The 26,982-nt window shown below is 30.7% G+C and overlaps 1 protein-coding gene and 1 non-coding gene across 3 annotated transcripts in view; one reads left to right on the top strand and one right to left on the bottom strand.

Annotated features, from left to right (window-relative positions):
• Positions 1-20,543, top strand: part of Gnptab (N-acetylglucosamine-1-phosphate transferase subunits alpha and beta) — a 62,129-nt gene extending 41,586 nt beyond the window's left edge. Inside the window, exons 16-23 of one of the 2 annotated variants that reach the window (XM_067287436.1) lie at positions 2,643-2,965; positions 3,054-3,250; positions 4,857-5,009; positions 12,816-12,993; positions 15,526-15,710; positions 15,785-15,839; positions 18,512-18,715; positions 20,304-20,543. In XM_067287436.1, coding sequence (XP_067143537.1) covers positions 2,643-2,965; positions 3,054-3,250; positions 4,857-5,009; positions 12,816-12,993; positions 15,526-15,710; positions 15,785-15,839; positions 18,512-18,715; positions 20,304-20,378 — 1,370 coding nt within the window. In that variant the 3' untranslated portion in view covers positions 20,379-20,543. Of the gene's footprint in view, positions 1-2,642; positions 2,966-3,053; positions 3,251-4,856; positions 5,014-12,815; positions 12,994-15,525; positions 15,711-15,784; positions 15,840-18,511; positions 18,716-20,303 lie in introns of those variants that run through there. The other variant, XM_067287437.1, reaches the window with a different exon arrangement.
• A 3,523-nt stretch (positions 20,544-24,066) lies between these two features.
• TRNAQ-UUG (transfer RNA glutamine (anticodon UUG)) lies at positions 24,067-24,138 on the bottom strand. Its single transcript has one exon. It is a non-coding gene; the product is annotated as a tRNA-Gln (tRNA).
• Between the last annotated feature and the right edge of the window lie 2,844 nt (positions 24,139-26,982).

Raw genomic sequence — 26,982 nt, 5'->3', positions numbered from 1 at the left:
CCTAGGTTGTCCTACATGCATGAGCGAAAGATTCTTTGCGTTTTTGCAAATAATTTTTGTGAAACATGTATTTGCATTTTTTACCAGATGCTTAGCCTCTTGTATTTAAAAACATAAGTATTTTATCTGGGTCATTTGAATTGTTCTTGTATATTGTTGGGAGTAAAGATGAATAGCAATAGGAAAAGCAAAGCTTTTGGATTGAATTTCAGATTGAAATTCCAAAATCACACAGAGCATAATATAAGTTTTAATCCATTCCCACATGAAAACAGATGATTATTCAGAAATCACAATTCGGAGAAACTCATAAGTGTAATTGACGGAAAGTGGATTCAACTGTTAAGAATTGGCAAGAAAAGATTCCCGATTGTCCAGCTTTACATAAACAAATTATGTTGTCAATTTTACCAGATTTTTCCTTAAAGTTTAAAATGCTAGTAATTTTTGCGGGACAATGTGTGCATTTACGTGCATTTGATATTTTATTTGTGATTAAATGAAATAAAATTAGAACTGTATTAATAAATCTAATTTTTTTTATTTTGATTTTTAAAGTCACACCTCATTTTATATCAAGGTTGTCTGTCTTATATGTGAGTAAATACGGTGTGTGTGTGTGTGTGTGTGTGTGTGTATGTATATATATATATATATATGTATATATGTATTAAGCAGAGTAAGTTTTTAAAACAATTAAAAAAATATATAACTTGAAGATTTATTTAATTTAATTATTACTATTAATTTAAAGTAATTCATCTAGCATGTAATTGAAGTAACAAATTTCAGCAATTTAAGCCATTAAACTGCTAGTATGATTAAAACTATTAATATTTTACAATTAAAGTATTAAGACTGTTAACAATAGTTGATAATGATTGTCTGTTATCAGCCACTGTTGAAGTTGATAGTGTAAAAAATTGCCTAAAAATGTCTATTTGTCTGAAGATAACTAGTTATTACCAAAGTTTGATTATGACAAGTGTTTTTTTAACCAATATTTTGAGTCATGCTAATTCTGGTAACAGTAACCAACTTGTAACAAAATTTCTAATTGCAATAAGCAGCTCTTACTGCAATTAAAATATATGTAGTTTAAAGATAATTTATTCTTCAAAAACTGATTACAGAAATATTTAATTGTTTAAATTACATTTGAATAAATTCTCCCTTCAAATAACATGTATATCTAAGTATAGTCTGTTCCTTTCAGATCTGTGAGAACTATAGTTTTGAACTGTTACAGGTGAGATGAGTCCCCAACTCAACTTGTCTCTCAGATCACTTGAGATCTTACTCATCTAAAAGAAATTTCCTTACTGGGATGACTGAGAAGAGTGTCTGATTCAATTTGTCTCCTATGATTAAGATCTTGCTCATTTTTTTACCTTGTTGTTTCTTTCCTTTTTATTCAGACCTCTGGCTACCAGTCAAACCAATCTGAGCCCTGGACTGATGATGATAGATCAAAGGTTATCAGGTTATCATCCTGGAGTCAAAGGGGTTGGCCATCACTGCCACTCTCCACTTTATGGCAGGAGAAATTTACAAGAGCCGTAAAACCAGGTCCACTAAAATATTGGTCTGTTCCGTCTTTCTCTAATCCTAATGATTGATAAAGTTAGGCTCAGCTAACTATATCAAACAAATTTGGTGGTTAGACCTAAATAGAATTCCCAGTCTTGACATTCTTCATAAAAATATTTTTATATTTAATTAGAATTTTTATTCATTTTAAATTCCATATTGTTAATTTGAAATTCAATTAATGAAAATAGACATCCCATTTTACAAAATATTTATCTAATTTCATAAAATTAACAATCATCAAGTTGAAAGGTAAAATTTAGACATTTTGAAAAAATACTTTATTGACAATTAACTCAACAATGATTATATTTTAGTCTTCTAACTAATTACCATTAATACCAATCACATCTCACTATCTTTGCCAAGAACTTTTAATCTCGTGAACATTGAATGACTGGGTTTTTCATTGAAGAAAGTCTTGAACATTGTTCTCACATGGATTTTGTCATTGAACTAACTATATATTGACAACAGGACACAAAATAGCTTGTAATCAGTATGTGTCAATCCTGGATCTAGCTGGTGTATTTTTGTGTTGGTATTAGACTTTTTCTTTTGGAATGTATGGGAACACTTAAGTCGTGCTAATTCTCTGGTGGTCAACTGTGGATTATCACCTATCAGTTGCAGGAGATTGGTGAATCGCTGCCTGGATAGGGTTCATTTTGAGGCAAGAAATCTTAATTCTCAAATTTTTTCAACCAGTTGTAGCAGATCTGCCTGTTGACTGTGTCCATGCCAAATGCCTTGCAGATGAGATTGTGAGCCTTTGTTGCATTGTATCTACTTTTGAAGTCATAAAGAAACAGCATGCAAATGTGTTCTTTTGAAAGTTTCATATTGTTAGACATTGCTGATGTGTCTAGTTCCGACAAAATATGTGATGATATGCCCTTTGGTTACTGTAATTATATAACCATATCAAATATTCTAGAACCTTTTTTTTCATTCATTTCTATAAAAAAATTAAAATATCTAAATTTTAACTTTACAGCTTGATTTATAATATATTGTATTTGATTTTTAAAATATGTTTTTTTTTTCCTTAGGTCTAATTACAGAAAAAGGCTTTCAGAGGAAGAAACAATTACTTCTAATGAAATTCTCTGAAAAGAATAGAGTAAATCAAACAAATTCAGTTGGATTACAAAATGAATCTCAGAAATTTAAACAAAAGTCCACTCAAGTTAGGAAGGAAAAGGAAAAATTAATATCATTTTTTAACAATAAACATAAAGAAAAAATTTATCAAAAATTAAATAACACTAAAACTTTAAGACAGTTAAAAGGTTTAGTACAACCTGAATCAGTAATTTTCCATAATGGAAAATTTCCGTGGGAGAAACAAAATACATTTAGTAAATTACAAAAGGTAATTGTTATATTTTTTTTAGGTATTTATATTAAAATACATTGTTTATTTTACAGTATAAATAATAATAATTTATTTTATTTCTTAGTTGTTAGATCAAAAACGTTCTTCGGATAGGTATAATGTCAAATCCGTTAAAAGAAGGAAATTACTAGACACATTTGGAGACTCATTACGTCATGTGAATAAATTATATAATGAAGCATTTGGATTTGAAACTCGAAAAGTGCCTGCTCATATTGCCCATTTTATTGATGTAGATGTGATGCAAAGAGTGCAAGAAAAGTTAGTATATGAAGAATAATAATTAAACAAATTTTATTTTTTAATTTATCTCTATAAATAGAAATACTTTCATTTCTAAATGATACACATGCAAATTATTTTAAATTTTGCATGTGTATCATTGAATATGAATAAAAATTTGAATATCAATAAAAATTTTGCACTTTTATTGATATTCAAAGATTTATTTCTTGATTTCTTAGAAAATAAAATTTTCTAAAAAGTCTAATTTAGTCTTATGAAATGCTTTTATATAGTTAAATTTTGATAAATCTAGGATATTATTACTGCTATCAAATAGATTCAGAAAAGTATAAATTTAATAATAAGAATTTAACTAATTTAACCATTAATAAAAGAAGTGCTAGAAAGTCACTCTAACTTTGAAAAATGTAACCAGTTTGGGAATGTTTACAAACCCCACAGTCCAACATTTTGTGAATTTTAATCTCTTCCCCATCATTGTGACTTTTGTAGCCAGATTGTGTCACTACTACTGAATACTTTTATTTATTTTTTTTATTTTTATATTTAAACATCAGGTAGAGGAATATCAAAAACTTTTTTACAACTTTCCCTGAACAAACTCACAATAAAACAGATACATAAATCAGTTACAAATAATGTGGCAAAATATTACAATGCATTCAATTACGAAATATTGAGACTATTTTTCTGCTAAACAAAGTAATTGGAGGTCTCATATAAAAAAGCTAATATAAAACTATTTTCCTGGAGCTTCTTGTAACACATTCTGAAGTGCCATTTTAAGATACACTGTTATTAGTGACATGTGTGAAGTGATGAAGTGCTATTATTAGTGCATGGTATCGCTCACTATATCAGATGGTAGTTCACTAATATCGATATCTTATTTACATGTCTTAGTTTATAAAGTTCAGTTCTTTTATAATAACAAGTTAAATTGAATAATTATAATTGTCCACAATTATATGACTTAGGTTCTTGCTGCTGTTGCACCATCAGTTTGTGATCAGTATTGCTGATTTATTTTCTTTTTGTTCAATGTTGCTTCTGTTAATAGTTTCTCTGATACTCCATGCACATGACATCAAGTCTGTAGCACATTTTTAACAGATAATATTGTAACATAGAACAATTTTTTTAAAGAAGAGCTAGGTTATATAACCAGATCCAGACCCTATCCTCCATTGTAGTGATCCAAGTAGCCACTAACTTATTCCCTACTCTCTTTCAACTAGGCTAAGTGGTTTGTGGACATTTAGTATATTATTTATTGTTTAATACAGTTTTCACGTGAAAAATATCACTGCATTAAAAGTTCTTTATAGTTTCTTTTAATAATAATAATTATCAAATGAGTTTTTATTTCTTAATTCTGAATAATTTAAAGTTATATACCAAACTGATTGTTTTTATTTTAAAAAACAGTTTGTTTTCTATTATTTCAGTGTATGTGACTTCATAATTTTGCTTTTTTAAAAATTAATTTATTAATTTTCAAAATGTAAAAAATTTTTCAGTGCAAACAATGGATTTAAGTTTGTATATTAATATTAAATCTAATTACAATTTATTTAATATGTAATTATAATAATTAACGATTTTGTGTGTTTTTTATTAGATTTTATGATCAGTTTGATATCACTTCCTCTCATCGGATGCGTTCGTCGACAGACATGCAATTTGCATTTTCTTATTATTATTATTTAATGAATGAAATGAAAACAGTAGAGATGGATGAGATTTTCGATGAATTTGATACAGATCATTCAGGGTTGGTGTGTATAAATATATATTTTTATAGATATATTTAACTATTTATAAATATATAACATGTATTTAATTTGTTTTGTAATGTACCATGTGACAAAATTAGGGTTCTAATCAAGTACCAGGTCTGGACTTCATGGGAAAGCAAAATACAACAACGATCCAATTAACACTTATATAAGCAGAAATCTACAATAATGTTTATTAGGTTGAACAGTAATATATATAAATAAACAACAATGATTATAAACAAGAAGTTAGTAATAATTATGTATTTCAAATATTCAAAACAAGTCAATATTAATTAAATGTACTAGCAAAATAAAAACAATCAATGAAAGAAATTCTTTTTTTTATCTCAGGACATATAATTAATTAAATCTTTACCAATATCAAAAATAAAAAAGCAAAGAATATACTCTTATGAGTTGATTGCTTTATCAAAAAGAATGCCAGACAATTTGCTTCAAAGGAAGGTCACTTTTGGGAGCTACACCACACCGATGAATAGATGTGTCATCTTTTATCTGCTTACAAGTGTAATTCTGCACTACCCTATTTACATATTTAAGTTTTATGGGATCAGTCACTTGTGTAAATAAAAATTTGTTCATCTTAACTTTGAATTTAGTGTATTTTGGAGGTTTTTTGGGAGTTTCCATTCTTAAACAAAAAATGTCCCTGAAAAGAAAATAACAACTAAAAATAACACTCAAAACATAAAATAACGATAGGACTTTGACTCTTTACAGTCTGAAGAATTCATAAGTATTGAAAATGGATACATATAAAGCCAAACATATAGAAACACATCCAGATGATTGTCTTAAATCAGGGATGGGCAACCTTTTTCTATGTAAGGGCCACATTTGAAACTTCTGAATTAATGCGGGCCACACATAAGAAAAAAATAAAAAATATGGGTAAATCACAAATATTTATTCATAAATTAACATAGGTATACTGTACTTAATGTGACTGCTGGAATTGATGCGAATGTAATATATCAGATATATTTGGCTGAATATTTGTCATTGCTAATTTTAAATTATTTTTTAGATGAGAGTCTGTTAGCCGATTTCTTGTTTTACTTTTCACTAAATTCATTGCAGAAAAAAACTGTTTGCATACGTAAGTTGTACAAAATAAGGACAGAATTTTTGCCGCATACTTTCTTAAGTTAGGAAATTGATTTTCTTTGATAAAAGTTTTATAAAAATCTACCAAATTTTTTTCTTTAAAAGTATCTTTCAAATCTAAATTACTTTGCAAGTCTATTAACTCCAATTGAAGTTCATTTGGTACGTTTTCTATGTTTACTGAAAAAGGTGCCGTAATTATTCGTATTTCGTTTTCTCGGCTAAGAAATTTTTCGAATCTATTTTTAAATTCTTGTTCTAGTTCTTCGACTTTCTCTGCATATTTAAAATAATTTTTAGGTTCGGTGCGTTCTAATAAAGTGGGGAAAAAGTGACAATTTTTGTTACGCAATTGCGTGCTCCATAATTTGAGCTTGGATATAAATGCTTTTATAAAGGTTATAAATTCAGATATGATAAGATTTTTTCCTTGCATTTTTATATTTAATTCTGACAAATGCATTGTAATATTGACAAAAAACGCAAGATCTGTCAGCCATTCGCAGTCTGAAAGTTCTTTAACAGGTTTTCCTTTCATTTCCATAAATAATTTTATTTCTGGTAAGAGATTGTAAAATCTTTGTAAAACTGAAGATTTGCTTAACCATCTGACGTCAGTAAAATAAACAATGTCATTATTTTCAGCATCAATATCAGACAAAAATTCTTTAAATTGACGATGGTTCAATGCACGACCTCTCAGAAAGTTCACTGTGGATACTACTATATCCATAACATGTTCCATATTAATTTTCTTAGCGCATAAATTCTCCACGTGCAAAACACAATGGCAAATAAATAAATCATTTGGATTTTCGTTTTGTGCTAATTTATTCGAGAGAATACCAATTAAACCGCGTCGCTCTCCTCTGAAAGATTGGGCACCATCAGTTGTAATTCCACTCAGTTTTAATAGTGAGAGTTCATTTTTATCTAAGGTTTTTTCAAAAGCCCCGTACATAATTTCTCCTGTAGTATTTCCTTTTAGCCCAACTAAATCTAAAAATTCTTCAGTAATGTTTAATTCTGAATCAACGCCTCGAATGAAAATTGCAAGTTGAACCGTATCTGTTATGTCGGTGGATTCATCCAAACAAATGGAAAAATATTCAAAGGCTTTTACTCGTTTTTTTAATGATTCGTCAACATTATCTGCCATTTCATCGATTCTTCTCGCAACTGTTCGTCGAGATAAACTAATATTAGCAAAAATCTTCTTCTGATCAGGACATATAATTTCAACTGCTTTTTCAATACATTGCTTTATAAACATTCCATCAGAATAACAATGAAGAGTTTTTGCCAATAGATTACAAATTTCATAACTGGCTTTTGTAACGGATTCAGATTCATTATTTGTTTTCATTAAGAATGCTTGCTGGGAGGTTACGGCTTTCATCAGTTTTTCCACTTTCTGTTTTCTTAAGTCTCCAGTAAACTGGTCATATTTATTGGAATGTTTAGTGGTGTAATGCCTTTTAACGTTATATTCCTTAAAAACTGCAATACTTTCCGAACAAATTAAACAAACAAGATTTTTTTCATAATGAATGAAAAAGTAATCATATTTCCACGACTCATTATAAATTCGATTTTCATCTTCAATTTTTCTTTTCTTTCTTGTTGACATCTATAAATTGAGGATAAATAAAATGAATAAAATACTGCACTAATAAATATAGTAAAAGCTCAATGTAACAAACTACTATGGAAGTGAAGATATTGGTTCATCACAATGAAAGTCCATTTTATCGCGATAACTCATTACTACGGACTCGTCCGTTATATCGAACAGTATATTATTATATAGTAGAATCACGTTAGAACGGGATCTTGATTAAATTGATTTTCAACTTTAGACTAATTACCACCTGTATCAAAATTGTCTACATAAAAAAAATATTGTTAGATTAAAGCAAAAAACGAAGAGTAAAAACGGCTACTACTGCTGTACTTTTCTTAATTTAAAATGTTACCCTATTACGCAGCCTAAATTATATCAGACAAAGTAAAAGACTTTTTAGTTTTAGTAGAACTGTCATATTTAAGAAAAGTCTGTTATTTTTCTCTCTCTATCGAAATGTCTGAAGTTGTCTATTTATTCCCAGACATTTCTTTACCAACTTCATCTTGATATTTTCCATCTTAAATCTAACGAAATATATCTATTTTTTGTATTAAATCTAAAGCTTATCGTCTTCTTTTATGATCCATATCTTTGCTTTACAAACAATTGAAATCCACGACGCATCACTCATGGCGAAATGAAACCAAAACTGAACAATGCTGGGCTGCAATTTTTAATCACATTTTTAATTAATCTAATTTTTAAGGTATATGTTCTCCGCCTCAAATTAGTAGTGCCAGTCATTTATCTAACTCCTTTCGGGGGAAATTTTTGAATTGAAATAACGTGACTTTGGTTTTGAACCGGTAGTTCGTAAATAGTTAATTGGGGCCTCCTGCCCCTAGTTTAAGGAAAGACAGACGGACGACAGTGGGAATTTATAGATTTGCAAATTTTTCAAGTTGCAGTCCAAAAACAAGTCGATCAGAAAACGAAACCAAAACTGCATGTAAGGTGAAAATCTACACCGAAAAAATAATTAAAATAAACTTTATATTAATTTTGCGTTTACTTTTGTCAAATAAAATGAATAAAACTACGACTATGGGGAAATAACTAGTCACTTCTCGACTTACGACGGGATTCGGTTCCGCAACTTCGGACGAGGTGATCGTAACTCGAGAAGTGACTGTAAAACAATGACTTGACTAAATGAAACGGCGACTAAAAAGTCCGTAAGAACCATGGTCTGCGAGGACTAAAAAATAATCCGAAGTAGCAGGAGTCTGTTACAAGGAATGAGTTTTTTTTTTTTTTTTTAATAATTTTCTTATACTTTTGGCCAGACCGACATCAGCAACCGTTTGTTATATCGAGCTTTTATTGTACAAAACCACGTGCGAACCTCAAGGACAGTTTTAGCATTGAAAATAATGCAAAGTTGAAACGTTTTCATATGTGGGTTTTGTATTTTATTACTGTCCAGTTCTAAGTCTAAATTGTTCTTAAAATATTAATAATTCTCTAGTTCAAACATTTTTAATTTCAATTTTGGAAATTAATAGTAACATTTATTATTAAACAGAAATTCTAACTTGGATATTTAAAATTCGAAATTCCACATTAAAAATTCTATTTTCGTAAAATTTCAAATATTTAACATACCTTTTTCTATAATTCGGACAAACCACAGTAGATTAATAGTAAAAATGTAGAAAATACCAAAAAATTAAATGCAACGATACAAAGCGTTGGTAAAACTTTACAGCTCAATATGAAGTATCGTGTGAAGTCGGGTTAAATTACCAGATGCAATTAGAGTTGGCCCTCGGATTGGTTTATTTTTGCGTTATTAAGGGGCAATAGAATTGTTTACGAATGCATATTACTCCCTCGAGCTTCATTTAGTCTTGAAAAAGGGTCAAGCGCGTATGGATAGTCTACAAAAGTACACGTGCATTTGTAAACAATTGTAGCACCTCTTAAAAACGCAAAAATGAATCAACCCAAGGGCCATCTCTAGCTGTGTCGAATATATATACAAAGCGGGTTCTTGGTATTTAGTATGATTACAGACGAGTAGATGTTAGTATTTTAAATTTTTATTTTATAGACCGTTATATTGTTTTGTAATATTTTGTGCGACGCGGGCCGCACAATATACTAACGTGGGCCGCATGCGTCCCGGGGGCCGCGGGTTGCCCATCCCTGTCTTAAATAATTGGGCTATAGCTCTGCTAATTTAATGATTAATACTAAGTAATTTGCTACTAGAGTAGATGTTAGGCACCATCTCTTAACTAAATTAATTATAATAATTTATTAAATAAATTCAGTTCTTTTCTTCCAGATGATTCTAAATTATTTAATCAATTATTAAAAATATAATTATTAATTTAGTTAAGAGATGGTGCTTAACATCTACTGTAATAGCAAATTACTTAGTATTTCATTAAATTAGCAGAGTTATAGCCTGATGATTTAAGGCAATCATTTGGTTATGTTTCTATATACATATCGGGTTTTGCAATGTTTGATATACTTATAAAGCTAAACAACCAACAGATTACATTGGGCCACTTTTTTATATTTAATGACACATCACACGTAATGCTTTCCTCTAGTGATATATTATTTAGTAATTAATTAAATATAAATGCAGAAAAGTACCCAAATGTAATCCGGTTATTGTTTGGCTTTACAAATTTATCAGGTTTCATGATGTTTGTTTATGTATAATGGATGCATATTTTATTTTTACAGATATTTTAGAAATAAATTTGTTTTGAAGATAAATCTGCTATAAATTATATTTTTCAATGGAAATCTTCTTATTGTGAAAATAATCAAAATTTGACAAGTTATTGAAGTAAAAAAAATTTAATAAACTGCTTATTTAAGGAAGCTAAGAAAACATATTTAATTATTCAAAAACACATTCAGCCATTATTTTGGACATCTTCAGCATAAAAATACATTAAATATTATGGAACAAGAAATTCAAAGCCAAGGATCATTGTTTTAAATTTCTTGCTCCATACTGTTCAATAATTTTTATGCTAACTAGAATAATAGCTTAAAACATTAATTTTATAATAAAAATTTCTTTATTTTGCTTTTTTAAATAAGCAGTATATTTAATTTTTTGATAATTTTAGTACAGTAAAATCTTGCTAATGAGTAAGTCAAACTGCATTAACTTGAAGCTAGCTACAGGTTTCAGGCACAGTATATAGTTTTTGATATACTATGGTATTGTTAAGTCAAAATTGTCAGTACTTTTAACTTGAACCTGTTTTTTCCTGTGTACTGTCCATCCTTTGATAGGTCTGTGATCTTTATTTTCTTTTATATATTGTGTGAATATAGATGATTAAGATAAACAAATGCTACAGCTCCATGTTGAATGCAGTGCCCATGCCATTAGGTTATAACTTCATAACATCTTTTTCTGATACAGTATGTTTCTGGCATTCTGATTTGGATACAAGGGGACACCTTGGCAATGCACTCAAAAGTGCCATAAACTGTATAATTTTGTAATCATGCGGTGAACAGATTCTTGACAAACAACTTATTGTGGAAAATTTACGATCATAGAAAAATTTGGGTTTTAAACTTGTTAACTCAAAACTGTAACTCAATGTCAGGACTCTTAAACTCTCACTTAGTGAGGTTTTAATGTATAAAAATTACATACATATTACATTTGAAATTTAATTAAATAAATAATGATTTTACTTATTTAATGATAAATTGAAGTGCTAAAATACTAGAGAGAATAAAATACTATAATTGTAATCAACAGTACTTGCATCTCTCTGATAATAAGAGCAGCCCAGATTTATGTGGTTACACAAATAATATGAATAGTATTTTTGATCAATGATCTCAAATGATCAGTTTCAATGTTATAATACCACATGGAAAAGGTGTATTACTCTTTGACTAAGGACATATGGGACACATCATATCCAAAGTGATCTTAACCTTGTTCTTTTGGATCTTAACCCTGTAGAGCATATTCTGCAGCTACTATAAATCAGTTAGAGTCATTTCTAACCAACAGAGTAGAATTGTGAGTTGCTATTGAACAGGCTTAGATGAATATATTTACACAAAGAGTCCAGCTTTTCATCAAGTCCATGACATGTTACATTGCTGCTTTACTGAAGTTGGATGATGGAGCTACTCATTACTAGGCAGGTGTCTCTAGTATTTTGACCCTTCAGTTTATTTTTCTATGACTTTTTAATAAACTTGAGTTAAGAGAATAAAATATTAAGAGTTTATTTACAGTTGCATAAAAAAAACATTGAGTTCAACACAATACTTCTCAGATTCTAATATAATTGTGGTATTATTTCATTTCCACGATGACTATCAAATTAGAATAAAAATAATTAGTCTCATTATAAAAAATTCAAAAATTTCACATTTAATTTTACATAATAGAGAGATAAACTTGCTTTTTTATTACATATTTCTTCCTATTAGTTAACTGTGCTTGCTTTAAAAAATTGTAATAAAGTTTTAGAAAAATTCTAAATCAATATTTAAAAAATAAATTTTTAACTTGAATTATTATATTTTTTACAGTCAAGCTGACTTATTAATTCATGTTAGACTGATATTCAGCAGTTCAGTTCATATGTTAACTATACAAATTTGCATATTTTTAAAACATTAGCATTTCTAAATAAAATCCAAGCTTGAAAATATTATATGTTTGGTATTTTTGATTTCATAATTGTAAATTTTATTAATGTAGCAGCTATTTAATAATTATATTTCAGCATTAAAAGCATATGGTAAAGCAATACACTTATTATCTACAGTAATTTATAAGAGAAATTAATAATTTATCAGGAGACAAAACTTGCTTAGAAATTATATCTTACTATCTATTAGTTAACTGATTAATCTATTAGGTAACTAGTAGTTATCTATACTATCTATTAATAATTAAAAATTCTGCTAGTTATTTATTTTTTACATAATAAAAATTAATTAATGTAATATGTTGTTTTAATTTTTATAATTAAAATTAAAAACTAGATTGCAAAATTATTTTGAAATTTAAATAAATTCAAATTTATTAAAGGACTTGGTCGGATAGAGAAATAAGGACTGTTTTAACTAGACTTCATGATCTACCTCTAGAATTCTCTGTTATTCATGAATTTGAAGAAAACATTATTAATTGTTCAAAACAATTTGCAAAAAATTACAATTACGCTGTTCCGACTCCACCGTATGAACGTTATTATGATTCAAATCTGGTATGTGCAATTTTGTTTATTCCTTATACAGAATATACTTTATATTTAGTTATTCTTTTCAATGATAAATAATGCAATGATGAAAATGGCTATTATTTAGTTAACAATACATTGTTAAGCCAGTTGTTCAGAATCTGTTAGATTTTAATCATTAATCTAATCTAAATATAATTTTAGTTATGTTTCTAATATACATGTCAAATTTAGAAATTATATATTTTTAATATAGTATATATTACTGTATATTAAAACAAATTTTATATGGTTTATGTATTTGGAGAAAAATCATCTGATTGTTAATTAAAACTGTAGAGTTGATACACAAAACAGTCAACTTTTGGTTTTGTTCTTAGATTTTAACTCCAATTTTGGCTCCTCGATCTTTAAATATCTCTTTTATAAAAGCTCAATATGTATTAATAATGATGAATTTATCAAAATAGTAAATGATGCTATAAGACATTTCATTACTAAGTTATCCATTAATCCTTTAATTACTTTTTAGACTTATAACCTATGTTTATGTCTAGTATAGTTCTCATGGGTACATTTTTACCAACTTTGACTCCAACTCTATCCAAAGACTACATAGCCCTGTTATTAATAACTCATGTTATTGTTATTTTTATTGAATGTTTGTTCAATTTAATAACAGTAAATATATTAAGATTAAGATCATTAAGATAAATTCAGAAAAACCTTGCTAAGTTGAACTGCATTAACTCGAAGCTACCTATGAGACCTGTGCACAGTAGTATATGGGTTTTTCATATAATACGATCTTAAGTCAAAAGTGTTAGTACTTTTAACTTGAACCTATTTTTCCATGTCCTCTCCACCTTTTGATAGGTCTGTAGTCTTCATTTTCTCTTATTCTGTGTGAATTCAGATGATTTAAGATTGCAAACACGCAAACACAATGGCTTTATGCCATTAGGCTGCAACGTCATATTGATATCCCTTTATTGATACTGGAATTCTGATTTGGATACAAGTGGGCACTTTGACAATGCACTCAAAAGTGCTATAAACTGCATACAATTTTATAATTATTCTGTGAACAGATTGAAACAGGTTGATGATACAAAATTTTTGGCCACAGAAAAATTCGAGAAATTTAGATATTAAACTTGTTAACTCAACGATAGGAATTTTTTTTTTACCCCATTAACTTTGACTTAATGAGGTTTGACTGTATTCACTAAATACAGAATCACTAAAAAGTTATTAATTTTTGTGCTTTTTTTTAATATTACATTATTAATTATTTATTTCTTCTGAGATATTTATGTGTAAAAGCTCTCAGGAATTAATGTGTAAACTCTAGAATTATTATTTTTTTATCTCCTCTCAATACAATTCTTTTCTTACATGACCATATAAATCATTTGGCAATTAAAAATGACAAAGAAATTGTTTATTCAGAATTTTAACTTAGCAACCTTTTTACATAATAAAATTAAAAGTTTCAATTGATTTTAATGGCATACTTTGCATTTTACAAAAACACAGTTGTGAAAGTTCGAACCCACCGGAATTAAGCCGGTAATGATACATCCTTTTCCGCGCGTGTAGAAGGAAAAGGGATATGAGTCAAAGGGAAAAAAAAATGAATCAGAAGGAACAACCGACGAAAGGTGCGGATTGGTGAAGCTGAACAACGTGACCACCTCAATAAAAGGGCGACGAGAGCAGAAAAAGGGGGTCGGTTACATAGAGTCCGTCCAATCGAACCCAGGTTGGTTACGTAGTGTCGATTAGACAGACCGTGAGCATCCCGAGTCCCGACGGAACCCACCCGAACGAAAGGCATACCTTGCCGATGATACCTTGACCTAGAGGAAGGACCGACCTGGATCACAAGGTATGACCCCATTTCCTGTGAACTCTCCCTCCGCGAATCCGAACTCAGGCAACAGACGCTCGCCGTTTTTGTAATTGTCATGTTAGCTTTAATAAATCATTGTTGTTGTTATTATCCGTTGTAGTGTCCTTTATTCGAATATTATCATCTGCCGCTCTACCGTTGACCCCATTCACTTTCTCCACTCGCATAAAAACATGTAACGCGTAACTCATCCGAACTGCCATCTTGACGTGGGCTGGTCTCACGGACCTGTTAGCCGACAAAAAGGAGGAACGAGACTTTGGTTACCTCCCGGCACCCACACAGTTATAAAAATTATAAGTTTTTATAAATAGGATATAAACATACTAAAAATTTATAATTAAAAAGTAAACTTAACAATATTTAAATAATAAACCATATAAAATAGATTTTGATTAGTTAGTTTTAACTTTGTGTTAGTGCATTTGACAAAGAACCCGTAAATGGATTATCACTTTTACCAAATTCAATACAAGTAACATGAGTCTTTACAGCAGAAAATCACTCATTTGAGATATTTGTTCTAAACGAAATAGTTGCTTAGTAATTTTATGTAATAGTTAATATGTTATTGTATTATTTGTTTTAACATGCAATAACATAAAATATTTTTAGGTAATGAATAATTTAATATTTTGTTACAGCCTACGGTATCTAAGCCACTTGTTCTTGCATGTAAACCTATAACTGATATGTTAAAACAGTATTTTGGTACAAGAAAAGCAAATAGAGTTGAATTATTAGGAGAAGAAGAAGTAGCTTTCAAAATGATCCATACGAATTTATCCCAAGTTTTAGGACAGTTAGATGATATCCGTAAAAATCCTAAGTGAGTAGCGATTTCATTAATAACCTGTACTTGTGTGTTTGGTTTTAATTGTATTTATAAATTACTTTTTTCAGAAAATTTATATGTTTGAATGACAATATTAAACACGGTACTAAAGATGCCGAAATAGTAAGTTAAATCTGATTAATTAATTAAATAGTTAAAACTTATTCTTAAAATTTCGGAATTATTTGAATTTATTCTAATGATAGTACATAAAGGATTTTTTAATTGTTAATTTTAAAGTATATTAAAATTAACAATTAATTAGATTTGTGCAATTATTATTAAAAGTTTCTTTTAAATGGTTATATTAATAAAGAACAGTCAGACTTAGTCAAAACAGAAGTAGAAAATAAGAGAGTTAGTTCTAAAAAAACAATGAACTTTTAATAATTTTGTATGTTTATTGAAAAACTATTGAGAATTAACTTAATTTACATAAAATTTTTGCATGGAAAATTCTATCTATGCAGAATTACAGTAAGAATTTAGTCACAAGATATATTTGTTATAAAAATTTCATAAAATTTTCACAGCTTTTATTATTGGAATTTTATATTGATATTGTTGGCTATGAAATTTATCAAAATTAAAGAAAATATATCGAAGATTTACTTGTTTATTACTTAATAATTTAATCATATTCTAACATATCTTTTAATTTGTATTAAATTTACACAATTATTGCTGTAGCATTAATGAACTATACATCATAATGTATATGGATTTAAAGTTAGAATTTTTGGTAATAGCATATATATTTGAATTGTATAATAGTCTTACAGTAATTGTTAGTGATTTAGAACAGGGATGGACAACCTTTTTCTATGTAAGGGCCACATTTTAAGGCTTTTGAACTGATGCGGGCCGCATACAAGAGAAAGAGGAAAAAAAATGTTGGTAAATCTGAATTATTTATTCATATATAATTATAAATTAGCACAGGTATACTTAATTTAGCTTCTGGAACTGATGTAAACATAATATATTGGAAATATTTGGTTAAATATTCGTCATTGCTAGTTTTAAATTAGGTTTGATGTGTCTGTTAGCCGGTTACTTGTTTTAATTTTTACTAAATTCATTGCGGAAAAAACTATTCACATACATAAGTTGTAGAAAATAACATTTGAATTTTTGCTGCATACTTCCTTAAGCTGGGAAATTGATATATTTATTCACATTTTATGCATCGCGGGCCGCAAAATATATGAATGCGGGCTGCAGGTTGCCCATCCCTGGTTTAGAATATACTTTTTATCTTATGTTCACATTCAGTTTATTCAAATAAAAGATTTATTAAAATTTTAAAGTTGTAGCTCTAACATTTTATTAATAACTTTACATCATTAATAATATGTTAATATTTTATATATTTACTTATAAACTGTATAAAAATGACTCAAATTATTATAATTTAATTTTAATTAAATTAAAAATATATATTTTATAAATTCAATAATAAAATATATATATATTTTTATATTAGTCTCTGTAGTATTTGGTTTCATTTTATCAGTATTTATATATATTTTGTTATGTAAAATAGTAGTAGTTATTTAGCATTATCATAATCATAAAAGTCCCCCTTACCTTTGTAAATAAAGAAAAGATCAAATAAGTACAGAAAAAAATTGAATATGTCAAACATACTTAAACAGACGTATATATGATATCTAAAAGTTTACTCTTCATCAAGGCTGTCAAGAGGGGCTGGGAGTTTTCTCCAGGCCCAAAGGAATTTAGAGATAATGTTAGGTGCTGTCTTTTGATAAATTTGATAATTATAATTAAATTAATATTTAATAATTAATTTAAAAAGTTTTGGAAGAAAAGAATATGCCCGAAGTGGGACTCGAACTTGCAACTCCTGCTTGCTGTATGGACATGTTGCTACCTGGACCTCTGTTCAATCTTTGTTTCCAGAACTATTAATATAGATGTAACTGTACTAGTTACTGCACTGACTGGGTGTGTCTTCAGCACTCACAGCCTGTAACACCCACTATGAGGATTATATTATAGATTTATATAATAGATGTTTATATTTGTATATTTACAATGTGAAGGAAAATGTCATAATGTTTTCTTGCTTGCTTCAGAAAATGAAAAATTTCTCAAACTCTTCCACAGAGATACTTTATATTGATGTCTTAATTTAGTCTCTATAGATTACCACTATTTTCAATGTTTAAAACTTGAATAAAATAGTTTTACAATGTAGAATATTTTGGTAAAATTGTAAGAAGTCAAATTTAAAAAAATCAATGATAATGTTTCAGATAAAAACAGGGGGAAAAAATATAAATTACTTTTATTGATGTGATAAATATATCAATAGTAATTTAGTTTTAAAAAGTATGTCTCAGTAGATTTCTTGCAAATGAATTAGTTTATTTACAACTTTTTTTCTTTCACACAATCAGTATCAGATCCTGGCTGTCTAATACGAGGATGCTGAGTAACAGTAGTGTAACTAGTACTGAAATTAAAACATACAAACTTGCATTCAGTCCCTGTACCATTGTGTGGATATAGCAACAAGTGCCTGTTAATAAAGAATAGGGCAGTTGAGAGTTTGTATGGGCCTGGGATATTATAGCTAGATCCTTTACCAGAATGTATTTTCTATTAGTAAAAATAATAATAATTTTATAGGGATAGGAATCATTACAGGTCTCTAGGTCAAATTACTTCATATTTAATTTTATTATAGATATTAAAAGGATTTCTGGAGATTGTTTTCTGGTGTATATGTAACTTGTAAAATAATACAAGAAATTTATTTTATTTTTCAGGTGCGTGCAGTTCTACAAGATTTTTACGAATCGTTATTTCCCATCAGGACTCAGTTTGAATTACCTCCAGACTATCGTAATCGTTTCTTGCATATTAAGGAATTAAAGGAATGGCAGAAATTTAGAGATTTAATTCGTTTTGCTACATATTTGTGTTTAGCCTTGCTTATAATTTTCTCGGTTGCATCGTTTTGTTCGTCAGAGGTAATTTTATTAAATTTTAGAGATATACAAATAATAATTATAAAATATGCATGACAGCATGTGATAAATGTAATAAATCATTAGTAAACTACTGTGTGCATTTGCAAATTTATTTATAAATCTGGGAATGCACGATATTCAATTTTTCAGTAAATATTTTTTTGTGTTCATTGAAAAAGTTCATAGCAAAATGAAATATTTTATATTTAGTATAGTTTTGAAATCAGAAACACTAATTATAAATATTTTAAATGCTATATGATTTAAAATTTAATAGAAATTCTTTTAAAAGAATTATAAAATGTTTCTTTAATTCAATACACGAGTTACTTTAAATCATGGTAAATCTGTTAAGCATTAAAAAAACTGAATCCAAATTTTCATTTTTTTATATATATTATAATTATTATTTATATAAAGATATTAATTATATTCAGTAACAATATAAAAAATATTGTGTGTTGGTTTCTTATTTTAGCATTACATTATAAAGCAGTAAAGAAAAATTGAGAATTTTTGGAGAGTAACTTGTCATCAGATTTTGTCTTGGAAATTTTCTAGCTTATATTCTCTTATTACTGTATCACTTTATACCACTGACAGAGTTAAATTAACAGTGAAACTTTATGTAATATATGTTTAGTTCTTAACCACTCTCATTTGAAATTAAAAAAACTACTAGTTTATATATTTCTATGCTGGATTCAAGAAGAAACTGCCTTATTATATTAGTTTTGGAACATTTTTGTGATTTATATTTAGTAAACATATATATTATCATGATTAACTATTGTCAATCCATTACTGGATGAACTTTCCCAATCTTTTCTATTTTTCCGTGTCCAAGTCTTTGGTTTTCCAATTTACACTGACCACTTTTGCTATTTTGTCGCTCTATTGTACTTATAGTCTTTCTCTTAACCGTTTTAACCCTTGTGGATACCGATCCGGGATATTTGTAGTCCGTCTGTTGTCTTGTCTTCTAGTAACGTGTCTGTCCCATTGCCATTTTGAATGTTTGATTCTCTCGATATTGTATATCTTTGTTATATATACAGAAAAATTTTCTTGAGCTGCAGACATTCAAATTTCAATAGTTTTAAATGTTGTTTTAATTAATACATAAATTTCAATTATATATAAGATTAGAATTTTGATAGATATAAATTCTAAAGCAAGAAAATTTATCATTACATTGAAAAATTAATATGAAGCTTTTTCTTAATGATAAATAACAATATCCACATATTAAATAAGGGTTGTTTAATAGAAAGGGAATATAAAACTATTTAATTAATCATTCTTTCTGCCCCATGGATACTGAGACTGTTTCTTTTTGTGGCCATGTGGTGAAGGATGATGGTCCAATTTGTCTGGGTCTAAAACAATCCACAAAAATTTCTGGGGATTGATCTTGAAACTGGTCCTTCAAAGTGACAGATTGATGTCTTTACTTTGTGAAGATAGTAAGATTTACAAGATCATATCATATGAATACTTAAACGTATTTTAAAATTAAATATTTATTTTAAGTTACACATATTTATATTTTGACTTTAGCGAATGACGTCTTTATAAAAATTTATAGGTTCGTCAGTTCGATTCCGGAATGAAGCGCTCCTTGCGAAGTTCACAGAGAAAGTCTGATACAATGGATGTATAACTATTAAATTTCTAGTCACAAATCGTTTTAATGTATAACTTTTTTACATAATTACTGTATATTTACTCCATGAATTTATATAACTTAAGATCATATATTTTTAATTTAAGGAATAAAAACAGTTAATAAATTGAGAAAAGGAAACAATAAAGATTTTATAATACATGTATTGTTTTAGTGTATTTTCTTCCGTATACAATGATGTTATATTTAAGAAATATTATTTATAAAACATAAAATAGTTACAAAATAAGTTAAGATTTGGGTGTAAAGAATTTTTTTTCGCAATTTTTAAAATGTTCGGTGTAATCAAGCAAAGAACGTACATCAAATGTCATTTTGGCTACGAAAACGTTGGAAATCTTGTAAAAAGCATTTGGCGACGATAGTCCACTTCAACTGATGAACAACGCGTTTGGTGTTTATGGATCGTCCTTGAACAATTAGCGACGACATTGAACATGTTTCAGTTTCGTTTGTAAGGCCGGATGGCCGAGTTGTCACGGTGGCAGTCTACCGCTCTGGGGATCGAATCCGGACGGGTCGAAAAATTTCCAGGAATTTTTCGAGGCCCCGTCCCTTACCACCCGGTCGTCCCATTGTGGGCCTGGCCGAACCCATAACGGGCTTGCTAAAAAAGGCCCTCTTAGTGATCACAGGGCGGAAAGTTTTAAAAACGTATCGTTTGGATCTTGTTGAGCAATTTTAAAAGTCGTTTAGGCTTGCAGCGCGTCGCTTCTCGAGTCATCCTGAAAACGTTACATTTTTTTCCAAAAGTAATGTGTTCGAGTGGCCGAGGAAATGCTCTGTCGAGGCGAATGATTACGGGTGACGAAACGCGGATCTTCTCGTATGGTGCTCAAAAGGTGAAGCGAGACCGAAAAGACCGCGTCAAAGTCAATCAAAAATGAAGATAGTGTCGACTGTTTTCGTCGATTGTGGTAGTGTCGTGCGTCACGAATTCCTTTTCATTGGCCAAACTGTCAACAAAGAACATTTGAGCGTTTTACGCCGTTTGCGTGAAGCAATTCGTAGAAAAACGACCCGGTTTGTGGCGAGAAAAGTCGTGGATTTTTTTGTCAATGTTCTTGTTGGTGAATTTTTGGTCAAAAATTCAACAAACACGCAAGATACGTATTGACCCGTTATGGTACCGTATGATTTTCCTGTTTCTTCGACTAAAATTTCCGCTTGGTGGTCACCGTTTTGAGTCTATTGGTGTCCGGTTTCAATCCCGAAGAGGTTTCACGAAAACCACTTGAAACGTGTTTCGGGGATTGAGAAAAACATTGGCTAGGTGCATTGCAATGGGAGGGGATTACTCTGAAGCGGGTGAAATAAATTTCGATGAATAAATTCAAATCTTGCGTTTTATTGAGCCATTCCCAATACTTTTTGATTACAGGGGTACAGTCATGCAGTTATGCGATTTAGTATCAAGTCATCCTTAAATATCAATAGAAAAATGTATATTTAATCTATTTAAGATACTGTGTCTTTTGTCTTTATGTATCGGCTACATAGTAACACATGCGAAAATAACTTAGGCAGGCCAGATGGCTGAGCGGTCAAGGTGGCAGGCAACCGCTCTGGGGGACCCGGGTTCGAATCCCGACGGGTCGAAAAATCCCCAGGAATTTTTCGGGGGTGGTCCGTCCCTCACCACCCGGTTGCCCCATTGTGGGCCTGGCCGAACCCATAATGGCTTGCAAAAAGAGGCCCTCTTAGTGCCCACAGGGCGGAAAGAGTTAAAAAAGAAAATAAAATAACTTAGGCTAATTCTTCTCGTGTTTCTTACCAGCATGAAAATAATTTTTGCCCATTAATCTATTATTGTATAAATTTTATTTATTTAACTGTAATTATGAGATTACTATTTTTAGTTTCATCCTTAATGCAGGTTTTTTTTTAACTTGAATATATATAAGAGCAAACAACAATTTTATTCTTGTCTAGACATTTGGGGAGATACAAGTAAGGATTCGATGCCCCAAGTCCCCAATTTAAAATTGTTAATATGAGTTTGCATCCTGATATATTTTATATATCAGGATCGATCAAGAAAATGACATTCAATAAATTTATTGGGCTGCAATTTTAAAAAATTGTAGATTTATAAATTCCCACTGTCATCTGTCTGCTTGTCTGTCTTTCCTTAATCTCGAGAACGGTGTTGGATAGACGAAAGTCGAGACAAGATATGGAAAGCTTTGGGGTGTACTATAGATTACTCCCTATGGAATTTCAGGACTTTGATTATATATTTGAACTCAGGAGACGGAGACGAGTTCAACGGTACCCTATTTTTGGACCGGAGACGAAAAATAAAAAAGTTATCACACTTTTTATGTTACCATACTTTTTTAATGCTCTCATGCAGACGGCACCGTAGTTGCTAGTATTGCCATCTTGCGGTAAAGTCTGCAAACCGTGACGTCGGACTACGGTCATCCCCCGGAGCGTTAAACACGCGATACGAGAGCGGAGAGAACGACGCGACTTCCGATCATCGCGCGATCGCCATTTCGGTTAATGTTACTTATGGCAGCGAACATGGCGGCCCGACTGACCTTTCGTATGGGCGCCACCACACGCCACCATGTGCTAAACTAGTGATCGATTCACGGTAGTTCTTGAAAAAAGTAAAAAAGGGGGGAAACGTCTACTAAAGGCAATTTTAACGGCAAACGACGGGACTCCCGATCGCGATAGCGAGGCCGACTTAGCGGAGAGCGACGCGACTCCCTATCATCGCGCGATCGCCGGAAAAAAGTATGATAACTTTTTTATTTTTCGTCTCCGGTCCAAAAGTAGAGTATCGTTGAACTCGTCTCGGTCCCCTGAGTTCAGATATATACCCAAACACACGAAATTCCATAGGGAATAATCTATAGTATACCCAAGCTTTGGGGCGGGAGGCCCGATATATTAATATACGAACTTTCGATCTGGATCCGAAGTCATGTGATTTAAATTCAAAAATTTTCTTCGGAACGGAACTATAGGCCTATAGATGAGCGATACGACTCTGTTGTTATCAGGAAATGTACGGTGTACAGGAGCAAGACGACTAAAGCCGAAAGCATATATTTTAGCAAAGGAATCTATGACGTCACTGCCTATAGCGAAATACACCACAAAAACACAACACGGTTAATTTTGCGTTCGGTTATTTTCGTTTTGGAAATAAATTATTAAAACAATTATATTGCTAAAACACTTAATCTAGATAATAATGTGAGACTACTAAAATTGGTTAAACGGTGTTGTTATTATCTAACCAATTTCTTCACCGGAATCTCGGTAATTTCTTTACCGCATCTGAAGATCATAATCGTCTGGAGATCTGCAACAAGTGAGAGGGGAGTCCTCGATAAAATTCTTCGCAGGAGCCCTGCAGATTTTCGTTACGGCCCTAAATTGAACAGTTATATTTTCTTATAAACCAATATTTTATAATAAAATATTTCCTCGAGGGAGAACGTCTGAAGTCAATACTGTAAACGAGCCCCCCAATTCAAATTTGCACGGGCTTCACGAAGCTATAACGTTCCACTGCACGTCACGGACAGTATAAAAAATCTCGTAAAATCTATTTACGTATTCGTGACATTTTAGCATTTTATAGCTCGTGCAACTGGATGCAAGATAATGAGGAAAAATATTAAGAAAAACGAGACAAAAAGGGAGGTCCCACCGAGATTTGAACTCGGATCGCTGGATTCAAAGTCCAGAGTGCTAACCATTACACCATGGGACCACATCTGAAGGTTATCGACTATTTGCTTTAATACAGAATGAATACCTTATCGAATTTTAAATAAAAGATAATACTACAGCTGTTACGTTGATAATAACGGAAAATTTTCGAACTTCGCCTTATTTGAAAGCAATTATTTCCATGCTAAAAAGCTGTCTAGTATTCTAATATCGGGATCGTATTTAAACATTTATCGCTGAAGGGTTGGGGCGTGGATGCCGATTTTTACCAACTGATATCTATGGTTCGAAGTCAAGAAGGTCGACTCCCGCCATTTTCCATTTCTCTGTTTATACTGTTATTCTTGAGACGCCCTCTCAAACCCCAGTAGCTTCTCCCCTGTCCAATACTATTGTGATCGAATTAGACCAATTTTAATTTTACAAAACTGTTTACATGAGGCATTGTTTCCATAGCTCCAATTCACACTTACAAAAAAAAAAAATAATAATAATAAAATAAAGCAGATACAGGAAACAAAGACCTTCTCTTTCAGTAGTAGAGAAAATGGAACTGCGAAATTCGATTGTCTTTTCGTCGTATGCGAAACTGAAAATCAATAACCATTAGAAATCGACTACGATTGTGACGTCGATAAATCAAGATGGCAGACACGACGAACCCTGGTTACGTTGTGAAACGTGTGTCTGTGCACCTTTTCGATGGGAAAAGGAGAATCGAGCACTCTCGAGATGGTATATTATCAACGACAAATTATATCTGTTTGTTAATAATCATTAAATAAATATTGATTATAGTTTTGGACCAAAATCATTATTTATTTAATAACTTGCATTTAATTGAATGTATTTAAACACTCAAATGTTTTGTGTTTATTTGCTAAATGAATTTTGCTCGTATGTTTAATAACTAAGCGCGTCGTAAAGAGGCGAATGGCCCTATTAAAAGACAATTTAAAAGAATAATTCTCAGAATAAACTGCTGACGAGCAAGGTGCACAAGTTATGGTACTTATTATTATTTTAGTTTACATCGAGCTGTTTACAGAAACAAAAGTTTAAACCCCAATAGTTGTTGAACACGAGAAAAATAATTTCGCAAATCAAGCTATTGTCAATTTTGCATAACCAAATGTCATGGCCTAGGTTCCTAGATATTTGGCAGTACTCATTTGCTAAATGAGGTATGCACTCGCTTGGTTACGCACCATTTCCATCGGCTACAAAATTTATTGATGCAAAGTCATGTGACGAATACAGAGTGATCAGCCTCATGAGTCGCGCTCAAGGTCTTCTTCAAAGTCATTAATAACAGAATTTGCAAAAAATGTAAAGAAAACACTGGACAACACAATTTGGCTTTCAAAACTCCATGAGCACTAGAGAGGCCCTATTTATAATGCAGATTCTCATACAAAGGTGCAGAGATATCAGTATATGTGTTTTTTAAATTATACAAAGGCTTTCGACAGATGCCAACATGAAAAAATTATCCGAGCACTGTAGAGAATTGGCGTTGGCGACAAAGACATCAGAATCATCAGCAATCTTTACTGGAAAGCATACAGTTCAGGGTGGAAGATGAAATGAAAGAGCAAATTCAGATCAATAGATGTGTACGACAAGGCTGCATATTATCTCCCACTCATTTCAACACATACTCTGAAAATTTTTTTCAGAAACGCTGATTGATCTTGACATCGGCATCAAAATCAATGGAGAATATTTAAATTTTATTTCGTTATGCCGATGACACGGCACCGCTTTCTACAAATTTTAAAGATCTTCTGATGTTGCTAGATCGAGTCAGAACATCAAGCAAAAAATATGGTTTAGATCTTAACATCAAAAAGACCAATAAATGGTTATAAGTCGGACATAAACTCAGGGCAAGTTGATGGTAGATCAAAAGAAATTGGAAAGAGTAGAAAAATTTAATTACTTGGGAAGTACCTTAAATGTTAACTGGGATCATGATATAGAGATCAGAGCGCGAATAGAAAAAGCAAGAACTGTTTTCACAAAAATGAGAAAATTGCTGTTCTAGGACCTAACCCTTGATACGAAAACTAGATAATCAGATGGTGTGTGTTCCCAGTGCTATTGTACAGAGTTGAATCTTGGACCGTATCTAAAACATCTGAAAGCCTTCGAAGCCTTCGAAATGTGGATTTACCGAAGGCTTCTACGAGTATCCTGGGTAAAACATGTGACAATGTACAAAATATTGCGACGAATAGATAAACAATAAGAACTGCTCAACACCATCAAAGTTGGAATACTTCGGCCACGTGATGAGAAATGGTGTCAAGTACCGAATCCTACGACTCGTTCTACAAGAGAAAATCTCTGGAAAAAGACCAGAAAGACATCGAATCTCATGGCTGAAAAACCTGAAGGATGGTGTGAAATGGTCTTCTAAAGAACTGTTTAGAAGAGTCAGCAATACGAATACGTAAGCCGTGACGGCAGCAAACACGCGGAACGTATAGGGCACCAAAAGAAAAATGCAATGGGGTGCATTCGCAAAGCTTACTCCACTAATATCTGACACTGACTGCTATTAGTAGGATAACGAAATGTTCTAGAATTTAAAAAAAATAAAGGGTCTTTCCCTACTTTAAAAAACATATATATATATATTATATTAGACCAGAGAACAATGGAATGGGTTTGGATTTGTTTTCATCAGGCATAAAAACACTGTGAGTTATGTTACATCTAACCCTAATTTAGCTCATGGGCATCCACATAAAATTTTTCGGGGAGCAAAGCTTGGAAACAAGCGATTACATCAATAGATGTTTAATTTTTTGGAGTTTCTCACAAATAGATTATGGAATACAGTATTGCATCAAAGCGTCCTTTGGTCGACGATGTAATC

The sequence above is a fragment of the Centruroides vittatus genome, unplaced genomic scaffold (assembly GCF_030686945.1).
Source record: "Centruroides vittatus isolate TY-2023 unplaced genomic scaffold, ASM3068694v2 scaffold_464, whole genome shotgun sequence".
Classification (NCBI taxonomy): Eukaryota; Metazoa; Arthropoda; class Arachnida; order Scorpiones; family Buthidae; genus Centruroides; species Centruroides vittatus.
The sequence above is the reverse complement of the archived record's forward strand: the minus strand, read 5'-3'. Positions and strand labels throughout refer to the sequence as shown.